General features: G+C 46.5%; 2 protein-coding genes across 3 annotated transcripts in view; one reads left to right on the top strand and one right to left on the bottom strand.

The window, feature by feature from the left end:
* The window catches only part of Ormdl2 (ORMDL sphingolipid biosynthesis regulator 2), a 4,505-nt gene extending 1,937 nt beyond the window's left edge, over positions 1 to 2,568 (bottom strand). Inside the window, exons 1-3 of the mRNA XM_013021057.1 lie at positions 2,373 to 2,568; positions 1,210 to 1,384; positions 895 to 1,046 (exon numbers count right to left, since the gene is read on the bottom strand). Of these exons, the coding sequence (XP_012876511.1) occupies positions 895 to 1,046; positions 1,210 to 1,383 (326 nt within the window). The 5' untranslated portion in view covers position 1,384; positions 2,373 to 2,568. The remainder of the gene's footprint in view (positions 1 to 894; positions 1,047 to 1,209; positions 1,385 to 2,372) is intronic.
* Positions 2,569 to 2,712: 144 nt separating this feature from the next.
* Sarnp (SAP domain containing ribonucleoprotein) overlaps positions 2,713 to 10,357 on the top strand; it is a 63,072-nt gene continuing 55,427 nt past the window's right edge. For both annotated transcript variants that reach the window (XR_001175239.1, XM_013021039.1), the window contains exons 1-2: positions 2,713 to 2,812; positions 7,950 to 8,049. Coding sequence is in view for 1 of the 2 variants with exons in the window: in XM_013021039.1 (XP_012876493.1) it covers positions 2,777 to 2,812; positions 7,950 to 8,049 (136 nt within the window). In the remaining variant the exon portion in view is untranslated. The remainder of the gene's footprint in view (positions 2,813 to 7,949; positions 8,050 to 10,357) is intronic.

Genomic DNA, 10,357 nt, shown 5'->3' with positions numbered 1-10,357 from the left:
ATGCAAGGCAAGCGCTCTATCACTGAGCCACCTTCCCAGCCCCTCTACCACTTTGAGCCACAGCTCCACTTCCCATTTTCTGGTGGTTAATTGGAGATAAGTGTCTTACAGACTCTTCTGCCTGGGCTGGCTTTGAACCACAATCCTTAGATCTCAGCCTTCTTTTTTTTTTGGTCCGGTCATGGGGCCTGAACTCTGGGCCTAGGTGCTGTCCCTCAGCTCTTCAGCTCAAGGCTAGTGCTCTACCATTTGAGCCTCAGTGCTACTTCAGGCTTTTTTCTTATGTGGTGCTGAGGAATTGAACCCAGGGCCTCATGCATGCAAGGCAAGCGCTCTACCACTGAGCCCCAGATCTCAGCCTTCTGAGTAGCAAGTGTTACAGGCTGGAGTTTTTCTTTCCCTCAAACTTTTTTTTCCATTTTCTTATTACCAAGGAGGCAGCAAGGAATGCTTTACTACTGTCTTCTACTTTTTACTATTCTTTGTAGACTTAGGACAAAGGGTCTTACTAGGTAGTCTGCCTTTTATTTTTTAGCCAGTCCTGGGGCTTGAACTCAGGGCCTGGGCCTGTGCTCAAGGGTATCACTCTGTCACTTGAGCCACAGCGCCACTTTCAGCCTTTTCTGCTTATGTGGTGCTGAGGAATCGAACCCAGGGCCTCATGCATGCAAGGCAAGCACTCAACCACTGAGCCACCTTCCCAGCCCCACCTTTTCTGTTATGTGGTACTGAGGAATCAAACCCAGGGCTTCATGCATGCTAGGAAAGCACTCTACCACTAAGCCATATTCCTAGTCTGGAAGTCTACCTTTTAAAGCTTCTCTATGAACTTTACCATCTTGCTCTAGAGTTGTTTCTGATTTCAGCAGCATCTTCCCTATCCCACAGACTCACAGTACAATAGGAGAGATGCTGAGGAACTTGCGAGAAGAAGTAAACTGGAGCCCATAGTCCATCTGTTCCCAGTGTGTCAAAAGTCGAGCTTTTCCTTGGTCAGGAGTCTCAAAGGGTGTCCCTTTCACTGTATGTAAGAAGACATACATTGCCTGGGAAGAGGGAAGTGGACAGTATTGAGAGGCAAAGTAGTCCTTCAGCTCAAGAATTATGCTTAAGATTCCACAAGGAAGACATAAATCCCCACACAATTGATGATTTTATTTTGGTTGGGAAAGGCCTGGGGTAGTTACAAGAGTATGGTTTAGTGCTCACCAAGTTATGAATGACGTTGGTCAGGGTCCAGACAACAGGAATGCTGAAGAAAGGGATGCTGAGTAGAACCACATGCAGCAGTCCTACCAAGATGATGTAGGCCAGCCAGATGCCCCGACTGTTCATCACTCGAGTGTTGGGATTTACTTCACTGTGTGCTACCCCCACATTCATCCTACCACAATGAAGGTTCAGACAGGAATCCAACTCAATTTCTTCATAACCTGTGTTTGAGTTTGTTTTCCCTAATTGTCTCCTAAAGAGCCCCAGTCCTCTGAACTCTATTATACATGAAAGAACTACTTTATCATGCAGACCACAGACTTGGGGAAAATTACAAAAGAAGAGTCATTATGGCAATTTTTACTTTGATCCTTACACTTCCACTGTAACACGGAATAAGCCTAGGCTTGGGGCACCCGCTTCAAGGAGTGGGGGTTACACCTAACTTGGAAGAAATTCGTAAGTAATCAGGAAAAGGTCACACATATTCGGTGTTCTTTTAAGAGTCAATCAAGGGGCCAGTAGAAGGACTGAGAGTAAAACTACCATTAGTCCCCACTTTTTTCTCTGGGGCTTGCTCAACCTCCTACTCTCCTAGCATGTCAGCAGCCAACAACTTTATTCTTTCTCAACTATGAGGCGCTGCAAGAACTTGCCCAGTTTTCTGGTCTGAACTAAGAGAACTGAGCTCAAACCTGAAGAGATGGCGCTACTTAAAGCTAGGGCAGCTCAAATGAACAAGAGAATACAAACGATTAACTAACGAAGGCAATGAAGGAGATAAAGAGCTTTTTAATAAAGAAATGGAAACACTGTGGGGGGGGGGGGGAAGAGCCAAGCCGAAATCTTGGAAATAAAGAGTTGAATTGCCCACGTAAAAATCTCAATTGAAAGCCTAGGTAATCAACTTGGCTCTTTAAAAGTGCTAGCCTTTAAGCAAACGACGCTTGGTTAGCAAGCAGCTCTTCTGGCCCGCCCTAAAATTCCCTAAGCCCCAGTATCGCGCCCGCCCCGAGGCCCTCCCAGCGCCCCACATTCGCTCTTCCGATATATTAAAACTTTCTTCAACCCTGCCTTCTTGATATTTAACTCTCCACCACTCTTTCTGCCTCCCACCGTTTTCCCTCGGCAGCAAATTCCAGGATTTAAGCAGCTCCTACCTGCCAGCTTCGGGGACCCGTCCGGCTAGGGGCGCGGCGCGGGGCTCTACACCTGTGTTCTCCCGGAAGTGCCCGCCTTCTCCCTTTTGCGCGCTCTCAATTGGTAGAGCAGACTAAGCGCTGCTACCAGTGTCTGCAAGGTGGACGTACAATTGGTCGCTTTTTAGGTCGTTAGGTAGCTGCGAGTCCCGCCCCCTTCTCCCAGGTCCTACTTTTGAGAGAACCGTGGAAAGCTGCCGAGAGGCGTGAGAGTCACGTCAGCCGTTGACGAATGAGGAGAGCCGATGGTCTAGGGTGGAAGTAAGAGTGGCAGCGATTGGTTGGCTCTGGTTCCTACGTCTAGGCGGGAGCTCCGGGAGGCGGAGGCAGCCGGTGGGGGCCTAGTGGAGTGGAGGGGTAACAAGATGGCGGCGGAGACGGTGGAGCTCCATAAGCTGAAGGTACAGTGGGGAGAGGAAAGGGCTGAGGTGGGCTTTCCGGGAGGATTGCGCTTTCTTCTCTTGGAAGTTCTCCTTTCAGGGTTTCCCACGTCGTTTCCGGCTCCGGCTGTGGTTCTTTTACGCCTCCCTTCCCAAAGGCCCCACTTCTCCCCAATGTACTGCTGCCTCTACCTGTAGTTTCGGCTTCCTTCCTGTCGTCGCTTTGGCCGCCAACCCCTCCCCACCTCGGTCGGGTTTATTACTCGTTTTTCTAACGCTGGGTTACGTCAGTTGTCCCTCCTCTGCCCCAGGCAGATCTCAGCCCAAATTGGTGCTTTCCAGTCTGCTGACCGAAAGCCGAGGTTCTCCTGTTAGCCGATGATGAGCACTTTTGCGTATGTAGATGTCCATGATGCACCTACATATTCCTATATACCCTGAACATGATTCCGAAAATGCTTGCGTTCCCTTTTTCTAGGTAGGGCACGCCTAAGAATTTTGAAACCAGCCGGGCACAGTGGCTCTCTCCTGTCATTCTAGCTACTTAGGAGGCTGTGATCTGAGGATCACCGTTCGAAGCCAGGAAAGTCTGTGAGACTCTTAGCCCCAATTAATCACTAGAAAGCCGGAAATGGAGCTGTGGCTCAAAGTGATAGATCACTAGCCTTGAGTGCGAGAGCTGAAGGACAGCACCCAGACCCTGAATTGAAGCCCCAGACTGACCCCCCTCACTCCCCCCCTAAAAGCAATTGAAACCATGGTGAGGCCTTAGAAAATAGCCCTCTCCATAGAAGCTTGGTGTTAAGGCAGCCTTGAAAAGTTTGTGAAAATACTCCTCAGCTTTCAAAGTTTCTCCAGTTATCTCACCTGATGTGCCCCTCCTGCCACTGAGAGAGAAAAAAATAGTTCCAAAGTTAGAGTCATCTTTGGCCTGTTTCATATTGGGTCCTGATAGCTCCATTGGAAGGCGTTCTGAATCCCAGGAGCTTTTTTTTTTTTTTGGGTCCAGTCATGGGGCCTGAACTCTGGGCCTGGGAGCTGTCCCTCAGCTCTTCAGCTGAAGGACTCTACCACTTGAGCCACAGCGCCACTTCCAGCTTTTTTCTTTTTGCTTATGTGGTGCTGAGGAATCGAACCCAGGGCCTCAGGCATGCAAGGCAAGCGCTCTACGACTGAGCCACCTTCCCAGCCCCGCAGGAGCTATTTTAAGTTGTACCTTTTGGGAATCTTGGTAGCTTTCCTGCACTTAGAATATCATTCCTAGAAGGAAATAGTTCCTTTTAGGAAGAGAATATCTTGATTAGTTCCTTATTTGTGATTTGTAGTTTTCCCATTAGATGTTTGCTCTTGTTTTGGTCACATCATCTTAAGAACCTTTTTTTTCGGGGAGGGGGGCAGTAATGCCAGGGCACTGTCCCTTTTTTCACATTCAATCAGTATCTGTCAGGTTTATATTAAATTTGCATTTGAATGGTTAAATCACTTTTACATAATAGTCTCTGACCTGATTTCAGATATTATGGTCTAGGAGACCCATGAGGCAAGCGCTCCTGAGGATCTAAACAGGATTCACCCCCTTCCAACTACCACTTTTTTTTTCTCCTAGTACCATATATCAACCCAGGATCTTATACATGCTAAGCACTGCTGTGCCACTAAGCTAACAACCTCAGTCCAAGGATGTTTTTTGTTTGATCTTGAGATATAAGGTATTACTAACTTTTCCTGGTTTGGCCTGCTACCCTTTTTGCTTTCTTAGCTGGGGTTATAGGCAAGAACCACTAGCCTTGGCTCAGGACTCCCCCTTCCCTCCCCTCCCTTTCCTTCCCCTCCCTTCCCTTTCCCTCCCCTCCCTTCCCTTCCCCCTCCCCTTACCCTCTCCCTCTTTCTCTTCCTCCTCCTCTTCCTCTCCCACCTCCTCTCCCTTCCTCCTCTTTTTTTGATATTAATTTGAAATTTATTAAAATGAAAAGCTTTTTGGGTAAGCCTTAAAAACATTTTTTTTTTTTTTGGTCGGTCGTGGGGCTTGAACTCTGGGCCTGGGCGCTGTCCCTCAGCTCTTCAGCTCAAGGCAAGCGCTCTACCACTTGAGCTACAGCGCCACTTCTGGTTTTCTGGTGGTTTATTGGAGATAGGAGTCTTATGGTCTTTCCTGCCCGGGCTGGCTTTGAACCGCGATCCTCTGATCTCAGCCTCCTGAGTAGCTAGGATTACAGGCGTGAGCCACCTGCGCCCGGCTAAAAACATTTTTGTATATTAAAAAAAAATCCAGATATCAGCCAGCAACTGGTGGCTCATACCTGTAATTCTAGCTACTTAGAAGGCTGAGATCTGAAGCTCATGTTTTGAAGGCACACAGATCCAGATCTAAGTGACTCTTGTCTCCAGTTAACCAGCAAAAACCTGGAAGTGGAGGTGCGACTCAAGTGATAGTGTTGTGCTTGAGTGAAAAAGCCAAGCAAAGGTATGATATCCTGAGTTCAAACCCTAGTACTGGCACACATGCACTTGCATACTGGCACGCGTGCGCACTCTAGAGTCAAACACAAGGGGTTACATATTGTATGACTCAATACCACTTTGCTTGAATCCACCGGTGAGTCCTCATTTTACATGGCATCTCAGTGGTATCTGATGGCTCATAGCTGTCTTCAGGATGCATTCTTTTTTTTTTTTGTCAGTCGTGGGGCTTGAACTCTGGGCCTGGGCGCTGTCCCTCAGCTCTTCAGCTCAAGGCGAGCGCTCTACCACTTGAACTACAGCGCCACTTCCGGTTTTCTGGTGGTTTATTGGAGAGAAGAGTCTCACAGTCTCTCCTGCCTGGGCTGGCTTTGAACCGCGATCCTCAGATCTCAGCCTCCTGAGTAGCTAGGATTACAGGCGTGAGCCACCAGCGCCCGGCAGGATGCATTCTTTAATTACATTTGCTTATCTGCTTTTTCTTCAGAGCACTTCTTACTTTTTTACACAAGTATCTCTAAACTCTGATGAAAAGTATATTTCTTTCCCCAGAAGTTGGAGGGGCTCTATAAAATTATCTTGAAGTCCTGAAGAGCCATGGACCCCTATTTAAGAACCCTTTCCTTATACTCTGACTTCTGGGCCTGGTCATTGTCCCTGAGCTCTTCAGCTCAAGACAAGTGCTCTACCACTTGAGCCACAGTGCCACTTCCAGTTTTCTTGTGGTTAATTGGAGATTAGAGGCTAATGTCTGGCTTTGAACCTCGATCCTCAGATCTCAGCCTCCTGAGTAGCTAGGATTACAGGCGTGAGCCACCAGCACCTGGCTTCCTTTTCTTTTTCTTGAGACATTGCCTTCCTGTGTAGCAAAGGCTGTCCTCTATGTAGCCATGACAGTTCAAAGTCCTCTTGCCTCAGCTTCTTTTTTTTTTTTTGGGCCCCGTCGTGGGGCCTGAACTCTGGCCCTGGGCACTGTCCCTCAGCTCTTCAGCTCAAGGCTAGCACTCTACCACTTGAGCCACAATGCCACTTCTGGCTTTTTTCTTTTTGCTTATGTAGTGCTGAGGAATTGAACCCTGGGCCTCGTGCATGCAAGGCAAGCGCTCACTGAGCCACCTTCCCAGCCCATTGCCTCAGCTTCTTGTGTGTTGGGATTATTGGTGTGTCCCGCCTTTCCTGGCTGTTCTACCTTTTAGAGGTTCTATCTTCCAACGTCACCACACAGGAGAACAAGCTCACACCATATCCAAATCGTAGCTAGGTCATAGGGAGAACCTGTTTGTTTTTTTCCATGTAGTAATTTGCAGAGCATTTGTTAGAAATCAAATATTTTTTTGTTCTTAGTGCCAAAAAAAATTAGCTGAAGCTGGGTGCTGGTGGCTCACACCTGTAATCCTAGCTACTCAGGAGGCTGAAATTGGAGGATCGAAGTTCAAAGCCACCCCTGGCACCAAAGTCCATGAGACTCTTATCTCCAATAAACCACTCAGAAAACCAGAAGTGGTGTTGTGGTCTCCAGCGCTCGCCTTGAGCTGAAGAGCTGAGAGAGAGCGCCCAAGCCCAGAGTTCAAGCCCCAAGACTGACCAAAAAAAAAGAAAGAAAGAAATAGGGTTTTAGTATTTTTTTTTAATTTTTATTTACTTATTTTTGTTGGTCATAGGGCCTCAACTCTGGGCCTGGGTGCTGTCCCTCAGCTCTTTTTTTTTTTGGTCTGTTGTGGGGCTTGAACTCTGGGCCTGAGCGCTGTCCCTCAGCTCTTCAGCTCAAGGCAAACGTTCTACCACTTGAGTAACAGCGCCACTTCCGGTTTTCTGAGTGTTTATTGGAGATAAGAGTTTCACAGACTTTGCTGCCCCGGCTGGCTTTGAACCGAGATCCTCAGATCTTAGCCTCCTGAGTAGCTAGGATTACAGGCGAGAGCCACCGGTGCCTGGCTGTCCCTCAGCTCTTTAGCTCAAGGCTAGCACTCTACCACTTGAGCCACAGAACCACTTCCAGCTTTTTCTGCTTATGGGGTACTAAGGAATCAAACCCAGGGCCTCATGCATGCAAGGCAAGCACTCTACCACTGAACCAATTTCCCAGCCCGGGTTTTAGTATTATTAAAAGTAGTAGTTTTATTTATTTATGTTTATTTGTGTGGTCCTGGGGATTGAACTCCACCTGGGTGCTGTCCCTGAGCTTTTGTGTGCAAGGCTAGTGCTCTGGCACTTGAGCCACTGCTCCACTTTGGCTTTTTGGTGGCTAATTGGGGATTAAGAGTCTCATGAACTTTTCCTGCTTGGGCTGGCTTACAGATAGCTAGGATTACAGGTATGAGCCACCATGCCCAATTTAAAAGCAGTAGGTTTAAATTGAACTTTATCTCTCATTTTTTCTAATTTTATTGATTGTTTGATTGCCAGTAGTGGAGCTTAAATTTAGGGCCTTGGCAGTGTCCCTTAGATTTTCTGCTCAAGGCTGGCACTCTTCCACCACTTCAGCTCTTAGGTTGTTATTTAAAGATAAGTCTCTTGGATTTTCCTGCCAAGATAGGCTATGAACTGTGATCCTTAGATCTCAGCCTTCTGAATAGCTAAGATTACAGGCATGAGTCATCAGCACCTAGATAGTTATTTTATATATTTTTTTGGTGATTACTACATCTTTTACTCATTGGGATTCATCCTGTTAACTAAGGGAAATTTTTTTTTCCAGCTTGCTGAACTAAAGCAAGAATGTCTTGCTCGTGGTTTGGAGACTAAAGGAATAAAACAAGATCTAATCAACAGGCTCCAGGCTTATCTTGAGGAGCATGGTGAGTACATGTGGAGGCCAGGTGATGTAAGGGGATTAATTTTTAGACTCTGACACTTAGGTTTCTTCCTTCCTTAGATCATTGCTAGTGTAAACTCTAAGATTATCAAGAAAACTCTTGGGCCAGGTGCTGGTGGCTCATACCTGTAATCCTAGCTACTCAGGAGGCTGAGATCTGAGGATCATGGTTCAAAGCCAGCCCAGGCAGGAAAGTCTGTGAGACTCTTTATTTCCAGTTAACCACTAGAAAACTGGAAGTGGCACTGTGGCATAAGTGGTAGAGCACTAGCCTTGAGCTGAAGAGCTCAGGGACCGTGCCCAGGAGGAGTTCAAGCCCCACAGCTGACAAAAAAAAAGAAAAGAAAAGAAAACTTGGGCTGGGCATGGTACACATAATCTAGCGCTTGAGAAATTTAGGCATAATTGTGAGTTTAAGGCCAGTCTGAGCTACATAATAAAGACCATATCTTGAAAAAAGTAAAACCACCCAAAGCTCGTGATCATCTAAAACGGAGTAGTTATTATTAATATAAAATACATTTTATAGGGCAACTTTAGGTTAGCTTTTTTTCTTTTTTTTTGGGTCCGGTCATGGGCCTGAACTTTGGGCCTGAGCGCTGTCCCTCAGCTCTTCAGCTCAAGGCTAGCACTCTACCACTTGAGCCATAGCGCCACTTCCAGCTTTTTTTTCCTGGTTATGTGGTGCTAAGGAATCAAACTCAGGGCCTAATGCATGCAAGGCAAGGGCTCTACCACTGAGCCACCTTCCCAGGCCCAGGTTAGCTTTTTTCCCCCCTATCCTTCTTGTGTGTGTGTGTGTGTGTGTGTGTGTGTGTTGGTACTGGGGCTTCATTGAACTCAGGACCTAACCTAGCTCTCTATGACTTCAGGGATATTTTATTGGAGTTACATAGTCTTACACACATTTGTATAGCAGTCCTCAGATCTCACTTTCCTAAGTAGCTAGGATTTACAGGCATGACCCACCAGCATAGAACTACTTTTTCTTGGTTGTGGGGCTTGAATTCTGGGCCTTGGTGCTGTCCCTGAGCTCTTAGAAGCTCAAGGCGAGCATTCTACCACTGAGCCACAGGGCCACTTCTGGTTTTCTGGTGGTTAATTGGAGATAAGAATCTCTCACAGGGCTGGGAAGGCGGCTCAGTGGTAGAGTGCTTGTCTTGCATGCATGAGGCCCTGGGTTCGATTTCTTAGCCCCACACAAGCAGAAAAAGTTGGAAGTGGTACTGTGGCTCAATTGGTAGAGTGCTTGCCTTGAGCTGAAGAGCTAAGGGACAACACCGAGGCCCAGAGTTCAGGCCCCACAACTGACAAAAAAAAAAAAAAAAAGAGCTACTTAGGAGGTTGAGATCTAAGGATTGCAGTTCAAAGCCAGCTTGGGCAGGTTAGTCTATGAGACTCTTTTATCCCCAATTAACCACCAGAAAACCAGAAGTGGGGCTGTGGCTGTAGTTATGGCTCAAGTTGTAGAACACTGCCTTGACTTGAAGAGCTCAGGGACAGCGCCCAGGCCTAGAGTTCAAGCCCCATGACTGACAAAAACAAAATTAAGATCTGAAGTTCCTGGCTGAAAATCAACTTGGATAGACAAATCTGAGATAACTTTTGCCTCCAATTAGCAAAAAGCTGGAAGTGCAGATATAGCATCAGTCTTGAGTGTAAAAGCTAAGCAAGAATGGGAGGTCCTGAGTTCAAGAGCCAGTATTGGCACATACATGTGAGCTCACATACAAAGTTAGATGGAGAGTTGAAGTGTAGTTTTCAATAGTAGATCATTTGTCTAGCATGCAGAAGGACCTGTGTTTGAATCCTAGCTCTACAAAAGTGAATGAATGAATGTATGAGAGTGCGTGTGTTTATGTGTTATAAATGTGTTAGCCTGTGTAATCTCAGCTGCTGGGAGGCTGATAAAGAAGAATTTTGAATTTGAGGCCAGCATGGATAATTAATGAAACTCTGTCTTAAGGAAGGAAGGAATGAAGGAAGGGCGGAGGGAGGAAAAGGAGGAGGGGTTAGCCTAGTGGTACAAGTATCACTGGACTAAAATTTTAAAGTCCTGAATTTTAATTACTCATTTACTAAGAATTTACTATGTCAAACTTCTTACATGTCTTAAGTATTCATGATTTATGATATATGTGTCTGGAACCTTGAAGTCTGACATTTTCCATTTCTGCCTTTAAGAAAATAAAAACATGGGCTGGGAAGTTGGCTCAGTGGTAGAGCGCTTGCCTTGCATGCCTGAGGCCCTGGGTTTGATTCCTCAGCACCACATAAGCAAAAAGAAAAAA

Source organism: Dipodomys ordii, unplaced genomic scaffold (assembly GCF_000151885.1).
Source record: "Dipodomys ordii isolate 6190 unplaced genomic scaffold, Dord_2.0 Scaffold3, whole genome shotgun sequence".
Lineage (NCBI taxonomy): Eukaryota > Metazoa > Chordata > Mammalia > Rodentia > Heteromyidae > Dipodomys > Dipodomys ordii.
The sequence above is the reverse complement of the archived record's forward strand: the minus strand, read 5'-3'. Positions and strand labels throughout refer to the sequence as shown.